The 16,959-nt window shown below is 47.7% G+C and overlaps 1 protein-coding gene across 5 annotated transcripts in view; it reads left to right on the forward strand.

Moving 5' to 3' along the window:
• Positions 1–16,959, forward strand: part of UBR4 (ubiquitin protein ligase E3 component n-recognin 4) — a 127,921-nt gene that overhangs the window by 90,368 nt on the left and 20,594 nt on the right. For all 5 annotated transcript variants that reach the window (XM_081226735.1, XM_081226737.1, XM_081226739.1 and 2 more), the window contains 15 exons: positions 1,381–1,471; positions 1,811–1,895; positions 2,075–2,202; positions 5,363–5,492; positions 5,616–5,773; positions 6,511–6,620; positions 7,344–7,485; positions 8,170–8,251; positions 8,586–8,759; positions 10,787–10,908; positions 11,876–12,073; positions 12,741–12,821; positions 14,883–14,970; positions 15,496–15,623; positions 16,506–16,613. In XM_081226735.1, the coding sequence (XP_081082861.1) occupies positions 1,381–1,471; positions 1,811–1,895; positions 2,075–2,202; positions 5,363–5,492; positions 5,616–5,773; positions 6,511–6,620; positions 7,344–7,485; positions 8,170–8,251; positions 8,586–8,759; positions 10,787–10,908; positions 11,876–12,073; positions 12,741–12,821; positions 14,883–14,970; positions 15,496–15,623; positions 16,506–16,613 (1,825 nt within the window). The remainder of the gene's footprint in view (positions 1–1,380; positions 1,472–1,810; positions 1,896–2,074; positions 2,203–5,362; positions 5,493–5,615; positions 5,774–6,510; positions 6,621–7,343; positions 7,486–8,169; positions 8,252–8,585; positions 8,760–10,786; positions 10,909–11,875; positions 12,074–12,740; positions 12,822–14,882; positions 14,971–15,495; positions 15,624–16,505; positions 16,614–16,959) is intronic.

A 16,959-nucleotide genomic window follows, 5' to 3' on the forward strand; every position in this document is an offset into this window, starting at 1 on the left:
GGGCACTTGGACTCAAGACTCACACAGAAGAAGACAGTTGCAGCAGTGGAGCCTAGGGATTAAGAGCTTTGGATCTGGATCAGAAAGACCCAGTATCGGATATTTTGTACTATGTGCCTTGGACACATTTATTAACTTCTCTGAGCGTAAGGTCTCCTTATCTGAGAAATACTGATAGTGGCAAATATCTTAAAGGCTTGTGGTGAGGATAGACTAACATAACTCATGCAAGTAATAACTCATATTTGTGGAGTACTTAGTCTGTGCCCATGCAGTACCCACAGCTGGATTTGGATTATTTACTGAGTATGTTGCATAAGTTCTGGAACATGTTAGCTGGTTGGTAAGTATTACTTGCTGTATTATTTATTCACTCATCTAACAAATATTTATTGAGCATCTGCTGAATGCTAGGCACCGTTCTAAACGCTGGGGATACAGTGGTAGATGAAACAAAGTCCCCGCGTTCATGTAGCTTACCTTCTAGAGGGGAGAAGGGCAGTAAACAGGTAATTACACAGTGCAGTGTCCGGAGATTAGATGTGAAGAGCGGTACAGCTGTGATGGCAGCCCTGGTTGCGGGTGGGGTTGCTGCGGAGGATAAAGTGGTCAAGGACGACCTCCGAGGGGTGATACTCGAGCAGAGCCCTGTGTGAGGCGAGGGGGCAAGTCATGCAGATACTGAAGGCGCGGGCTGCGCACAGAGGAAATAGCAAGTGTCAGGAGGAGAGGCAGGGGTGTGCCCGGGGTGTGAGGGGCGGGGGCCACGAGGAGCCCTTGTGCATGGAGTGGAGGATACCAGTGGGGGAACAAAGGGGAGGGGATTTAGTGAGAGATCGCCAGGGCCCTGATCCTGTAGGGTCTTGTAGGCCATTATAAGGACTTGGATTTTATTCAAGACACGTTGGGAAGCAAGAAAGGGATGTGACACGATTCGTGGGGTGTTTTTTATTATTAAAATATACAGTATCACAAAGGGACATAGATGGGAAATGCGGATGCCTTGTGGGAAATGAAGTGAGGGTAGTTGGCGAAGGTGAGGAAAGAGCTGTGGCCAAGGCTGAGAGTGGACACCTAGATTCTGGAGGCTGACACACCAGGCAGTGTCTGGGGACCGTGCAGCCTGGCATGTGGGCTGGGGAGAAACCCCCCCGCACGTCACTGCTGCTCTATTCTCGGTCAGCGTCTCCTCCCAGGAAAGGCGGCTGGGGCGTGCCCTTTTTATTACACAGCAGGGTTTTGTGGGGCTAGTGTGTCTTCTTGTCCCTGGGAAGGCTGGGTAGCCCTAGACATTGATTTCCTTTTCTCTGGGCTCCTTCAAGTGCAAAGGAGGGACACAGCCAATGGTGAATAACAGGACTCCTTTCTCTGCCTCCCTAGGGACAATCCAGAGGCCACCCAGCAAATGAACGACCTGATTATTGGCAAAGTCTCCACAGCCCTGAAGGGCCACTGGGCCAATCCTGATCTGGTGAGCAGGCTGGCCGTCCCCTCACTCTCTGCCTTCATTCCCTCGGCTTCCTCCCCGCCGGTCTCGTTTGCAGAGACGAGAGGGAGGGAGGGAGCGGCACATTTGCAGAGCTCATGTCCCACAAAGATTTTCCCAGGTCAGAGTCAACCTCAGAGAGAAGAGAAATGAGTGGTTGGCCCTGTGGAGGGTCTCCATCTCTCCACTGTCTCTCTGATGGTCCACCTGTGACCAGACGTTCTAATGCTGAGTCCCTGGATCTGAGCATGGATGTGAGCCCTAGTCCTGGGATTGACCCTGCAGACCCTCCTCTACTCATGTCTCTTCCTGTTGGCCTTCTAGGCAAGTAGCCTTCAGTATGAAATGCTGTTGCTGACAGACTCTATCTCGAAGGAGGACAGCTGCTGGGAGCTCCGCTTACGCTGTGGTGAGTTTGTGGGGACGTCTGGTTAGCAGCTTGCTAGAGAAAGGAGAGGAGGCTTCAGGGTGCAGTCCTAGGCGCAGGGCGGGAGAGGGCAGGGGAAGCTGTGCTTGGGCAGCCTTGCCACAGCAGGCGTGATGTGTTCTGTGATCACGTGTGACTCTGCCTTTCCTTCCTCTGCCCAGCACTCAGCCTTTTCCTCATGGCCGTGAACATTAAGACTCCCGTGGTTGTTGAGAACATTACCCTCATGTGCCTGCGGATCTTGCAGAAGCTGATTAAACCACCTGCTCCCACCAGCAAGAAGAACAAGGTACGGGGCCAAGAGGGAGGGCGGGCCGCAGGCCCCGGCCAGCACCTGCCCTGCCTCTAAAGGCCTCTGCTCACGTGAACTCGCTCTCCCTGGGCGGCACCAGTGCTTCCTTTGCGGCAGTTCAGCAGAGCTGGGTTGGGGTTTTTGAGAAGGAAGGTTTCTCAGAGGGAACTCAAGAGAAAAGCAAACACAGAAATACAAACGCGTAGAACAAAGTGGTTAGCGTGGAGGACTGCCTCTTTCTCCGGTCCCGTCAGATGACTCGCAGCTCCCAGAGGACACAGCGTTCTTTCCTACCCCTGTGCCTTTGTACATGCAGTTTTGCGCAGTGGTGGAAGTCCTGGGCTCTGAGGCAGACCTCTTGATTTCAAATCCCAGCTCTTCCATTCACTAGCACTGTGACTTGGGCACGTTATTTAACCTAGGTTGCTTGGTTACCCCATCTGTAAAACGGGAATACAGTTTCCACCTGAAGTGTTGGGAAGAATAAATGACTTAATGCAGATCAAGTGCTCAGAGCAGTGTCTGGCCCATGTTAATCCTTAATAAATGTTATTTGTGGCCGTATGGTGTCTCCTCTGCCTGGAATGCCCGCCCTCATTTTGTTAGCTGCTCCTTCAGTTAACCGGTTCTCAGCTAGGCTGGCTATGAGCTCCTCGAATCCAGGGATTGTCTTACTAAGATGTTTTTATGTCCAGTGCGTAGCGTGGTATCTAGCATTATAATAGCCACTCAGCAAATCATTGTTAAGTGAATGAATAAAGCCAAGTTTTTAATCCTAAAATGGCCTAGCCACAGATGAACTTGCTTAACACCAGTCGGGCCGTAATTCTTTTCCTCGGCCGTGCCTGAGGCCGTCAGTGCCTCCTATCCATCTTTGTAGTCCTTGGGCCATTCTCCTTCCTGCTCCATCCTGATGGAATCCCTTGGTGGGAACCGAAGTCTTCATTGTAGGATTCCGAGTGGTAAGCAGTAGGGAGGAAGCTGGGCAATGAACAGTTTACTCTGTTTCCCTTCCCTGGTCTGCCCGGACAGTCCTCAGAAAAGAACCCCCTTCCTTCCCTTTGATGAAGGTTTACTTCGCCTCAGGGCTAAGTCTCAGCAAATAAAAATTGGTTCTTGATTAAAAAGAGGAACCTCATCCCCACGTAACTGTCATTTTTCCCACAGTGTGAGGTAAAAGATTTCCACAGGGTTCTTACTCTCTGAGCACTGAAGCCTCACATTTTGCTTAGTTTTAGCCCAGAGAGAGCAGCAGTTCTCAAAGTTTGGCTCATAGATCCCTGGGTGTTCCCAAGACTCCCAGGGAATCTGTGAGGTCAGCATTGCTTTCATAATTACCCTAAGACGTGATTTGCCCTCTTCACTGTTTCGTGGCATTTGTGCTGATGGTGCCAAGTCAGTGATGGTGAGGCCTCTGGAGCCTTAGCACGAAGAGGCTGTGGGCCCAGCTCCACTCAGAGCCGTGCTCTTCCCTGCCATGTACTTTCCTTCTAGAGTGTCCTTGATGAAGCATCGCCGGTTAATTTTAGTAAATCTTGACTCCTGAGTGCTAATCTTTTTTTTTTTAATGATTTTAAAAATTTTATTTATTTAATTTATTTATTTATGGCTGCGTTGGGTCTTCGTTGCTGCGTGCAGGCTTTCTCTAGTTGCGGCGAGCGGGGGCTACTCTTCGTTGCGGTGTGCGGGCTTCTCATTGCAGTGGCTTCTCTTGTTGCGGAGCACGGGCTCTAGTCACGTGGGCTTCGGTAGTTGTGGCTTGCGGGCTCTAGAGCACAGGGTCAGTAGTTGTGGCGCCCGGACTTTGTTGCTCCGCGGCATGTGGGATCTTCCCGGACCAGGGCTCGAACCCATGTTCCCTGCATTGGCAGGCGGATTCTTAACCACTACACCACCAGGGAAGCCCAGCTAATCTTTTTAATAGTCAGCAAGACTATGTGCGAGGCCCAGAGACAGTGCCCTGGTGCACTGCAGCGCAGTGGTTGTCCTGGGGAAAAGCGCTTGTGTGACTGCGTTGCAAGCTGAACCAGCTGCTTTTTTCATGGAACCCCGTTTGTGCTTGAAAGGAGGGCTGATGAGCAAATTGTGGTTGTTCAGAATCGGGTGTTTGGTAGACATTTTCTTAAAAAGTGAATAAAGTGAGCTTGTCACTTAAAGAGGAATTGACGTAACTCGGTGAACCAGTATCTTCCAAATGACCAGTACATGTTACCGAATCTTGTGAGAGTAAACAATGAATTTTAGTGGAATGGAATACGAAACATTTATTGATTGGTTTCAGATTCCACATTCTAGCCAGTCTTTAAGAACCTATAATTTGTTAAATTTTGGTTTAGTGTCAAAGAAAAAATCCACAATTAATTGAAAAACCTATTAAAATATTCTTTTTTCCAACTAAATATCTGTGTGAGTACTTCAACTGAAACAACATATCATAACAATTTGAACTCAGAAGCAGGTATAAGAATCCAGCTGTCTTATTAAGGCAGTCTTTAAACAGTTTCAAAAATATAAAGCAGTGCAACTCCTTTCTCTAGATTATTTTTGTTTTGGAAAATATAAAAAATGTTATTTAGGTTGCCAGGTAATGGATTTATTCTTACTTTTAAATGAATTAGTAAATATTTCAAGAATTGCTGAACCTTAATTTTCAATAGGTACATATTGATGGAGAGAGCTACACACACAAGAACTCTTTGGAGTCAGTAATTTTTAAGAGCAGTGGGGTCCTGAGGCTGAAAAGTTTGAGAACCCAGAGTCCTGGGGCTCTGCTGTTTAGGCTCCTTGGGATTAGTTATGGATCTTTAAATTCTGGAGGTTGCTTAGTGACCCCTTGAAGATTTATGTTTGGGAAACTACAAATCAGCCTTGGGATAGGAATTAGTATATGTGGCTGTAAGACTGTCTGCAGGAAGCCAGTTACACTTTATCCTGCATAGTCAAAATCAGCGACCCTAAGCTCAGCATGGAGTTGCTACTGCTAAATTGGATCAAAATGCTTTAAAGGAACACATAGGGGGCATAAAAGATATGAATGTTGATCCTTCAACATTCTTGCCTTTGCATATGTCCCCTTGGGGTGCCAGTGCTATCGTATTGCAGCTGTGGCTCAGATGTGCCCTCAAGCTCTCTCACCTTGTCCGCTTTCCTCCTGCAGGATGTTCCTGTCGAGGCCCTTACCACAGTTAAGCCATACTGCAATGAGATCCATGCCCAGGCTCAGCTCTGGCTCAAGAGAGACCCCAAGGCATCCTATGAGGCCTGGAAGAAGTGTCTTCCTATCAGAGGTGTGTCTGTCTCTTTAAGACTTGAGAAATCGGTCATTCCTAACCCATCCCAACAGCTCCACAATCCCCCGCTTTCTGTCCCTGTCTTCTCTTTACCTCTCCCTGCATCCCTTTGCCTGCCAGGGATCGATGGCAACGGGAAGTCCCCCAGCAAATCAGAGCTCCGCCATCTCTATTTGACTGAGAAGTACGTGTGGCGGTGGAAGCAGTTCCTGAGTCGTCGGGGGAAGAGGACCTCCCCCTTGGATCTCAAGCTGGGCCACAACAACTGGCTGCGGCAAGTGAGTGAGCGTCCCCTGGGCCCCTCGCCCTGCTGCGCTGGCCTCAGATCCCGAGCAGGGTGTTTCTGCTCCGCCCCACTTGTCTGCTCTGCTTTCTCTTCTTTCTCTTTGTTATTCTTGCTTCCTTTCACATAGGTAGAGGTTCTCGGTGGCCGCCGTCAGCGTGGTGGACTGGCCAAAACAGAGCTCTTTCCGCCTCCTCATCAAGCTCGTGATCTCTGGTCTCCTCCCTGACCACTGAACGGGCCCGAGCCTCAGTGCCTGTACTCCCCTTTCTCCTTCCGCCTTTCCTATCTTCTGCTGTCCTCTTCCTCTTTCCAGCTAATGTTCTTCAAGATTAAAGTATTTATATTTTAGAGAATTCATTTGTCCATTGGTTCATAACATAAATAACTGGTTTACATTAAATGTTAAGTGTTCACTGTGTAGCCGTCCCCAAAATAGAATTATAGATGGCTTTGCTAAGGAGAATACCTGCTTGTCCTTTTTCGTACTTCAGTCATCTTGAGTACGTTCTCCAAAGTAGTTGATGGAGAAAATCTCCATGAAGAAGGTGGCTCTTAGGCAGCCTCTTTACCAGCCTGCAGCAGTCTGATCTTAGCTGGTGATTTTTACCTTTAACCTTTCCTAGAGAGGTACTCAGAGGACTTCCTCTGGATGGGTGGCAGTTGACTGTGCCCTGCGGGGCCTGATGCGAGGCTGTTAGTTGAGCCAGGGCTTCTGTCCATACCCCGCAGGTGCTCTTTACTCCCGCGACGCAGGCTGCACGGCAGGCAGCCTGTACCATCGTAGAAGCTCTGGCCACCATTCCTAGCCGCAAGCAGCAGGTCCTCGACCTCCTCACCAGGTACCATTTGAGAGTGGGATGGGCAGGGTAGTTGGACTTCATCTCGAGCCCTTCCCGCTTTCCCAGGGGGAATCCATAGATCAGGGCGACTGGAGGCACACCTGTGCTCTATAACTGTCTCATTCCTTGTAGAAGATCACAGAAACAAAAAAGTTCTAAAAAGCTGAATTGTAGTGGTAGTACAATTGTAGTGGTGGTAGCAGTGGTGGTGGTGGTAATAGAGCAGCAGAATTTCAGCAGCTAGTATTTTTTGAGATCTTATGAGCTTATAAATGCTTGGCATGCACTGTCTCATTTAATCCTTAGCTGGGCTTAAAGTGGTTAATTAACTTGCCTACTGGAAGGCGGGATTTGAATCCAGGCAGTCCCAATTCCAAAGCCCACATTATTGGCCACTAAACCCTGGTAAACTTACCTTGTGAGTGACTCAATCACAGCCATACTCGTGCTGCCCCAATAACCGTCATTCATCTTTTGGTGCTTTATCGTTCCAAACGTGTATAGTTTGTTGCACTGCATTACCTGTTGTGTGCTCTTGAGCTTTCCCCAAGGGTGGGGAGTTCCCGAGTGGGGAGTTTGGGGTTTTCTCGCCCCACCCCCTTCCTTCCACGGAAGAGGGAGTGAAGGACAGCAGAGGCATGAAAGATGGAAGAAGCAAAGAGGAGCTGTTAGGACTGTTGCAGCTGTTTGAGTTCTCTCTCAGTGCCTGTCTCTCCATGGCAGTTACCTGGACGAGCTGAGTGTAGCCGGCGAGTGTGCCGCCGAGTACCTGGCGCTCTACCAGAAGCTCATCACTTCAGCTCACTGGAAAGTCTACCTGGCAGCTCGAGGGGTCCTGCCTTACGTGGGCAACCTCATCACCAAGGTACCTCCGTCTCACCCGGCCCAGCAGAGCCCCTTTCCCTAGCTCTGCTTTCATTGTCCTCTTTCTCTGCGTGAACTTTGTGGTGTTCTTTTATGCCAAGAAGAAACATTTGTTGAAAATGCAGCCATACCTTGCCTTATTGCACTCTGCAGGTGACTGTGGGTTTTTGATAAATTGAAGGTTTGTGGCAACGCTGCATCAAGTAAGACTATCAGCGCCATTTTTCCAACAACATTATTTTTTAATTAAGGTATAGACATTGTTTTTTTAGACATATGCTGTTGCACACTTACTAGATTACACTCGAGTGTAGACATGAGTTTTATATTCATGGGAAAAAACAAATTTGTGTGACTCGCTTTATTGCAGTAGTCGCTTTATTGCAGTGGTCTGGAACTGAGCCTGCAGTATTTCCGAGATCTGCGTGTGATACTTCTGTGACTTCATTGTGTTCATCATGAGGATATGCAGTCTGTTGGGGTCACTTTGACTGTTCTCCATTTTTAAGCAGTCCCTTAACGTCATTGCAACTGTCCTTGGCTTCTTGGAAAGGAGTTCTGCAAAGGTTCAGCTTGAGAGAGCATTAGAATAAAAAGATGGCGCTGCCAGTCCCTGGACCAGTGGTGGGTGGCCCGGTGTCGTTGGAGGTGCTGTCACACTAACTGTGCTTATTGTCCTGTTTAGGAAATAGCCCGCTTATTGGCTCTGGAGGAGGCCACCCTGAGCACTGATCTGCAGCAGGGCTATGCCCTCAAAAGTCTCACAGGTAGAGAGAGCCTCCCAGCCCTTCCTTTAGGGTACCCTGGGCATAGTTTGGGGACTGACCCTTAGTTCCTTGGATGCTGTGGTTGACTCTCTTCTCTCTCATGTTGACCACACTGCACTTTTAAGGTCTGCGTTTTTCTCCTCAGGGATGGCTTTACGTCTTTGAGCATCTGTTGGCTATTGACTAGTTCACATCATTGAGCATGCTCCATGCCAAGCACAAAGATAGTGTTTCCCTGCTTTTGAGTTGCTCGTCATCTTTTGAGGTTGAATTAAGCCTTCTTAGCTTAATTCTCATTCAGAACTCTTGTAGCAACTTTTTCCTGTCCCCACAGGCCTTCTTTCCTCCTTCGTGGAGGTGGAATCCATCAAAAGGCACTTTAAAAGTCGCTTGGTGGGTACTGTGCTGAATGGATACCTGTGCTTGCGGAAGCTGGTGGTGCAGAGGACCAAGCTGATTGACGAGACCCAGGACATGCTGCTGGAGATGCTGGAGGACATGACCACAGGTAGCACCACCCAGCAGCCTGCAGCCCGAGATTCCCATGTCCCTTCTGGCTCCACTTAGGTACACTGGTCTGATTTTCCCAACTTCCTCAGAGCCAGGGCAGGGGCAGCAAACATCTCACATTCAAGGAAAGAAGGAGAAGAAATTTATCTTGAGACTATTGGTTCTTGGCGTTGTAAGATTCCAGAGCTGGCCTCAGAGATTTGGGACTTATTTTATACTGGCTGCGCCATGTAGCTTGCGGGATCTTAGTTCCCCGACCAGGGATCGAACCCGCGCCCCCCGCAGTGGAAGCGCAGAGTCCTAACCACTGGACCGCCAGGGAGTTCCCAGTTTGGACTTTTTATATTGAGCTCACAGTGCGGGAAGAGGTCAAAAGTTCTCATGTTGGTGTTTTTCACTGGTTCTGGAAGATTCTTGGCCATCATATCTTCAGTTGCCTCTGCTCTCTTCTTTCTCCTTGTCCTTGTGGAGCTCCACTCTCACTCTGTCATCCCTGTGTCTTCCTCTCTCTTTCACAGTGTCCATCTCATTGTATCTTTATGCTGATTTTGGATAATGTCTTCCATCCCATACCGTGTCATTCAGTTCATTAATTTTTTCTTCACTCTGTTATCTTTTTAATCTACCCATTGAATTCTTGCAGTTCTGTGTAGATTTTATAGTCTCTAGTTTTTTACTGACATTTCCTACTCTTTTTATAATATTTCAGCATAGCAAACTTATTTCTGTGTCTGATGATTCTAAAATTTGAAGTATTTATTGATCTAATTCTGTTGTTTGTTTTTCTGGCTCTTGCTTATGGTGCCTTAAATCTTTTCGCATTTTGTGGTTTTTTTTTGACTGAGCTCGTGTTTTGAGGGTTTATCTGTGGAAATTCTTCAGGACCCGAGTCAAAGGTGGGTTTTTCCAGAGAAGATTTGTAACCGCTTCTGTGAGGCATCTCAGGGTACAGCCATCCCAGGGCCACCTTCAACAAAGTTCTGACCTTAGATTTTTCAGACCTCCTAGATAGTTTGAGCCACAAACCCCTGTGAAGAACAGCTTGTTATGAGTTCTTGGAGGGATTTTTTTTCCCCCTCTACTCAGTGCCGCATTTTGCGGGAGGACAATGTCCTTTCATTGATTTGCTTGGGGGAAAATGGAGAGTTATTTTTAGTTGACCCTTATACCAAGGATGTAGCTCTTTTGGGTTACCAGATTTACATGTATGTATATAGCGGGGTGGTTCCTGCCAGATTCTCCACCTTGGCAGATTTGGGGCTTTGTATCCAGCTCTCAGATCCTGGCAGGTTATGGAAATGAAAGCTCATGGCAAAAATTCGCCTCAGTGCTTTGCTAACCTCCCTGGGTTCCCAATTTTTCTAATTTTGGGGCTGTAGCTTTCTTTGCTAGTGTGGCAGTTCACTGATACCTTTTTATTCAGTATTTTAAATTGTTTTTAAGTGGAGGAGTAGAAAGTAGGTCAGGGGACAGAGTCTGCTGTATTGCCAGACATGGAGGTCCTTCTGGGGCCATTTTCAGCTGTCTTGCTGAGCTGGTTTGTGACCTTGGCAACTGGACCCTTTTCAAGAGCGTAATTACAGCACTTGCATATATGACTTGAAGTTTATCTCTTTCATTTATAGAGAGCAATCTACTTAACCTTTTAGAATGAAACTGAAAACTATAACTTCCTTTTGATTTGACTGGAATGCAGTTAGGATCATTATTTGATATTTTGGGGTACCTATTTTGGGCAAGAGGATGCAAGGTTATAATTCCCAGAGGGAGCAAGACGTGTACACAACTAACTGTGATGCTCTGTGTTGACTTGGGTATTGAGGCTTTCAAATGGAATGTGGTCTGAGTATAAGAATCAGTCAGCTTCAGGTTTCCAGTTGAAATACTGATATTGCCACATAGGACATTTAAAGACTTGCTAGGCAGAAAGAATCTGTCAGTGACGGAACTTCATTTAAAGTCTTGTCTTAGTTTCCGTGTGTGAAGCTCTTTCCTAACTGACTTGGCCACACTGATTTCTGGTAGGTACAGAATCGGAAACCAAGGCTTTCATGGCTGTGTGCATTGAGACAGCTAAGCGCTACAATCTGGATGACTACCGGACTCCTGTCTTCATCTTTGAGAGGCTCTGCAGCATCATCTATCCTGTAAGCATAAGCAGTGGTGCTTCCCGTGGCTCTCGGGGTGTTAGCATGAGCCATTTCTCCATGAAGCCTCTTGGTGATTCATTGTAGTCATGGGTAATCTTACCAGCGGTGGCCTGTTCAGGCAGTGTTTTAGGAAGCACTGCACGTAAAACAGAAGCAACCTCATAATATTCCCGTTCCACATGGTGGGAAATCTAAGGACCTTCCTTGGTCTCATTTCCTAGATGCAAAGTCAAAATCAATCTTTCTTTTTGGGCTAGGTCTAACCTCCCATTGCCCAAATCCTGGTATTAATCCAATATGCTGTGAAAGAAGCAACGCTGAGTTGGGCGTAAGGAAATTTTCACCCTCTTCCTTCTTTCCCTGCCCACGTTTTGTGCACGCTTGGATGCCGGTGTATCTGTTTCCGTAGCCCGAACTATATAGAAGCGTGGTATGATCCAAAGATCCCCTCCTGTTATTGAGGAAGAATGCAGAACACCAGCATCGTCAGTTAATGATGAGACATCAGTGGGGTTGGGTGTGCCTGAATATTGTATAATATAGAGAAGACCCTTTCCTTGACTGGAGGGTCACCAGGGACAAAGTCATCTGGCCCCAGGTTGGTTGGCATCGCATGAGACTAGCAGGAGGAGAGCCCTCTCTCCCCTCATGTCAGTGATCCAGCTTTCATGGGTCACTCCTCATCTGCTTATTTTGTTAGGCTTTCCCTTCTAATCTCCCCTTAAGTTTCAGAGAAGGTGCTTGATATTTAAGGCTATTTGAATTATATTTGGATTTTTTGAATCACCTCTGAGCTTCTTATCCTTTATGTCTTTAAATATGTAAGGGGCTGGATGAGTTTGCTGTGTTTTCCTCAGTGTCCATGAGCCAAGGTAGCATGGTCTAAATCAAAAAGGTCTCTGCCATCCCTCTGCACGTGTATTTATGCCATCCCTTCTGCTGCTTCCTTCTCTCTGTCCTTTAGGAGGAGAATGAAGTCACTGAGTTCTTTGTGACCCTGGAGAAGGATCCCCAACAAGAAGACTTCTTACAGGGCAGGATGCCTGGGAACCCGTACAGCAGCAATGAGCCAGGCATTGGGCCACTCATGAGGGATATAAAGAACAAGATTTGCCAGGACTGTGACTTGGTGGCTCTCCTGGAGGATGATAGTGGAATGGAGGTAACAAGCATAGGACACCACTGTCATGGTTAGGGGTCCTTTCCCTCAGGAGCCGATTAACACTGGGCCTCTGTAAATGCGGGCTAAGGATCTCCACCTACCTACCCCACCTGATGTTCAGGGTAATTACCTGTAAAGGGCTCTGCCCACTGCCTGGCACATGGTAAGCAAATGGTTGGTGACTGTTGCTTGTCATGGCACAGGCTTTTATTGTTCTTGTTGCTGTGGCAGAGGCTTCCCAGGGATTCCAAGTTAATTAAGCTCCCTAAATACTGGCACTTTAGCCCCTGTGCGGATTTCTGGCCCTGTATCTGGTACCGTCTGGCAGACAACACTAGGGTCTGGCGTTATCGTATACATGGTGAAAAGCATGTTGGTGAAATAGAGAAAATTGTCTTCTTTGGTGCTGAGCTGAAATGGATTCAGGATAGGAGAAGGTCCTCAGCAGTTTTTTAACCTGGAGTCTTGGTTTGGGTTAAAGCTGTTTGTAACCCCTGAACTTGTGCACAAAATTCTGCGTGTTGCGCACACATGTGCATTTTTTAGAGAGAGAGAGTCGATAGGTCCCTGATGCACAGACATTATGCCATAAAGCACCCTTTGACCTTGAAACTTACCTGCCTTACAATTATTTCCAAATAACAGCATCATTTTCTTTTCTGTTCAGCTTCTAGTGAACAATAAAATCATTAGTTTGGACCTTCCTGTGGCCGAGGTTTACAAGAAGGTCTGGTGTACCACGAATGAGGTATGTGCTTGTTTGCTTGCTTGGAGGTGTGGTTTGACTTGCAGGCTTGTACTGGGAAGAGCCGTTGTTCATCGTTACTTGCCCAGATGGTAGCAGCATGTAAGGACCTTTACTTCCCCTGTCGGTGTTGGTGTGGAGAAAACCAGTCACCTTGTCCTCCTTGTGAGGCAGCTTACTGGTGAGGGGAGAGGAGCTTCAGGAGGGGTGAGCGTTTCCTGGCCATGCAGCTGGCCCGGGCAAAGTCTGAGGAAGCCCGGTGATGGGGAGGGCTTGCTGTCAAGAGTGGACACCTCTTGACTGAGATTAATCTCAACTATCATGGGCTTGCTCACTTTTCAGAACATTTTCCAGTACTGTGTCGAGGAGCATAGTTTTTATTTTACTAGTTGGGAAATTGAGACTCAAAAGGCAGTTGTTCTGAAGGAGTGGAAAAGGGAAATGAAGGAAGCATGACACTGTGGTCCTTTTGGCCACCTCAGTACCATTTGTCCACTTATAAAAGTCAGATATTCCACTTCCCCCACTGACATTTTAGCATCAAAACAACCATACATATTTAATCCCTGATGCACCTAAAAAATTAAGACCAAGCTTCTCTGGGCGCCCTTGTAAATGGTGGTGTGGAACCCAAAGAATATACGTCATCAGCCTCCCCTTTTGAACCAGGAGCAGGAAGTTGGGATCATTTGTCCCTCCCATTAATGCACTTAATCCACCAAGGGGTTCTTCTGGCAAAGTCCAGAGTTTGTGGAACCTTTTTTTTTTTTTCCGGTACGCGGGCCTCTCACTGCCGTGGCCTCTCCCGCCGCGGAGCACAGGCTCCGGACACGCAGGCTCAGCGGCCACGGCTCATGGGCCCAGCCGCTCCGCGGCATGTGGGATCCCCCCAGACCGGGGCACGAACCCGCGTCCCCTGCATCGGCAGGCGGACCCTCAACCACTGCGCCACCAGGGAAGCCCCAGTGGCACCTTTTTATCCGGGCCTTCATCAGCTTCCCTTTTTACTTTATCCCCCATTTCCCTGATAAGCAGCCCATCTCTTCAGCTACAGACAAGGGTCTGTTTTCTGTGTCTCTCTCTTTCTGTCCATGGTCTATGGCTGTCCCCTTTCTTCGTTCCCACTGGGCTTCCACAGCTGGAAATGCTCTGGGACCTGTCCTGACAGGTTCTCTCCTTCCAGGGTTTCGTCTCCTGAAGCTGAGCATGGCTTAGAGGCAGGCAGCTTGAATTAGTATGGTACCTGCTCTCCCACTTAATTTGCTAGAATGTGACTTCAAGCCTCCGTTTCTCACCTCCAAAATTAGGATAATACGACGTGCGCTAGAGTGCCTAAGCTGGTACCTGGTGGAGAGTGAAGTCTCATGATCCAGTTTAGGAAAGTTGCTGGAATCTTCTAATTTACAAGACTTATTTCTAGTCATTCTCTCAGGTTGTAGGTTTAGCTTGAGGAAATTTGGATGAATCCTCTCCTTGCTGTGGGGTTATATGAAGGCCTCAGGATCTCCCTAGGCAAAGATTGGTGTATTCTGTTTTCTTGCTTTTGATTCCTGAGACTTGAATCGCAGCCCTTTGATCTAATTGACTTCCGTCGTCCTGATCCCCTGAGTGTAGTGGTCCCTATTGATTAGAGAGACTTTGTACTCCTGAAGGAGGCACAGGCTTGGAAACAGAACTGGGCTTATAGCTGGATAACTTTGAACAAGCTGTGTAACCTTGTATAAAAGGGTAATATAAAGTGCCTAATTAGCATAGGGCTTAGCGCAGAGTAAAAACAATAAATACTAGCTGTTATAGTTAGTACATAGTTTTAATGAAATTAAGTGAGGTAGTGTCTGTAAAATGCTTCACACAATTCCTGGCTTGTAGTAGACCTTAAATAAAATGAGCTTTCTTTCCGCTAAGTCAGTTGTAGTGCATCTGGATTCTAGATTTTGTGGTTAAGACCCTGCAGAGAAATAGAAGTTGTCCACACGGCCGAAGCATTAAGCAAGACCAGGTGTCGAGTCCTTTGCATTTTCTGGGCCTGTTCACAAGCACATTTCTCCAACTCTGTCTGCTCAGGGAGAGCCCATGAGGATTGTTTACCGGATGCGGGGGCTGCTGGGCGACGCCACTGAGGAGTTTATCGAGTCCCTGGACTCCACCACGGGTATGGCCCTTCCCACAGACGCCACTGCACGTTCGGTTTGAGGACTGGGAGCGCTGAGCAGCAGTTCACATCCTGGGACTTGGGGGCAGTCTGGGCAAATGCTCTCTCATAATTCTGTTCAGAATTGTGGGGGGGTTACTCTTCTGGCTGAGGAAAAACGCGGTTATCAGTGGCCCCGTTCAGATGCCGCTGGGGCCATGGTGGGGGGTGCTGGGGGAAGTGCAGTGAGCAACAAATGAGTGTTCAGGGCCCCTTATTTAGGGTTTTTGTTTTTGTTTTTTTTCGCTAGTGGTTGTAAATGCGTGTATTTTCACATATTTGAGTAAACAATTTTAAGTGACTTGAAACTTTAAAAAAAGTTACTAAGAGTGAGACAGTGAAGTTTGATATCCAATACTGACCCCTTTTATTGGCTACGTTCTTTAGTGGAGATACGGAAAAGGGAAGTAGCCACCGGCCTGGAAGAGGGCTGTGCTTTATTCCTGTCTTCACCTCCATTTTTGCTTGGCTTCCCTTTTCTTCCAGAGGAAGAAGAAGATGAAGAAGAAGTGTATAAGATGGCTGGTGTGATGGCCCAGTGTGAGGGCCTGGAATGCATGCTTAACAGACTGGCAGGGATCAAAGACTTCAAGCAGGGACGACACCTTCTAACAGTGAGTTGGAGGCAGCGAAGTGGGAGAGGCCCCCGTGGACAGAAGCTTGTGACCCCTGCCATTTAACCCTAGGGGGCAGCATGGTGCCGTGGACCAGTGCAAGCCAGTGAAGGACCTGACAGCCTCCTTGGCCCTCTCTACACTTTAGGCTCCCTCCCCCACTCCCCTCTTCCCTGCCGAGTCCTCCCGAAAAACCAGCGTGATAGCAAGCCTTCTGCTATATTTCTTTAGTCACCTGTGGAACCAGTGTCTAATTGTCTTTCCCCAAAAAGCTGCACCTGTGTCAATTATTATTATTACTGCTTTTTAAAATGGATTTTGTAAGTAACTCTTTAATTTTTTGTAGGATTTTGTTTGGTTGTTCATCCACCTGTCTCATTAGGGAAGAGCAGAGGATTCTAAAGGCACCATACATATTACACTGTTGTTTTCACCTTCAGGGAACATGAGAACATACATATTGTACCCATGTTTTCAATGAGCTACATGGTTCTGAGCTCCCACGGGCCGTGAGCTTTGGGATCTTTCTGTTTGCTGTTATTAGTTCAGAGTCTGAGTTAGTACTGGCATTTCCCCCAAGACAACAGGGCATCACCTATTCCACGAAGAATTAGCGTCCTTGCCATAGTCTTAGAGACGGCAGAGATATATATACCCAGCCCACGGGAGCTACTGCTGGAGAACATTGCTGTTGAGATGCAAGCCTGACAGGAGAGTCCAGCCACCGTATCATGTCTCCTTAAGGAAACTTCGCTGTCCTCTGTATTTCAGGGGGAGTATGTGCTGATTGTACACGACCCCTCTTGGACATTTCTTTCCTGCTTGTCCCCATGTCTTCACTCTCAGATGGTCTCATGGGTTTTGACTGGCTTTTCTTGTCAGGTGCTGCTGAAATTATTCAGTTACTGCGTGAAGGTGAAAGTCAACCGGCAACAGCTGGTCAAGCTGGAAATGAACACTTTGAATGTCATGCTGGGGACTCTCAACCTGGTAAAGAGTGTGGGCTACAAAAGACAAAGAATGAGCCTCGGTGGGGGAAGTCCTGGGTGGGGGAAAGACGTGTCACTTCTGGGCTCAAGTGAAATGGATCTGTGGCCTTTTCAAGCCCTTCATCTGTCTAACTGATGGGCACAGAGGCTCGAATTATTCAGGCTGTTCCTTATCCTCTTGCTGGCTCACCCCGTGCTGCTGCCATGGCACCCGAGAGCTTCCTTGTTTCTTTCCTGAATTCAGATGAGAAGCAAGAGGAAGTTAGTCCCTACACCAGTCCAGACTGCACCCCAGTGCGAAGGTAGTGCCGTTCACCTCAGGGCAACCAGAAAGAAACCGAAACGTC

This window comes from Mesoplodon bidens, assembly GCF_964165515.1.
Source record: "Mesoplodon bidens genome assembly, chromosome: 2".
In the NCBI taxonomy this organism is placed as follows: Eukaryota; Metazoa; Chordata; class Mammalia; order Artiodactyla; family Ziphiidae; genus Mesoplodon; species Mesoplodon bidens.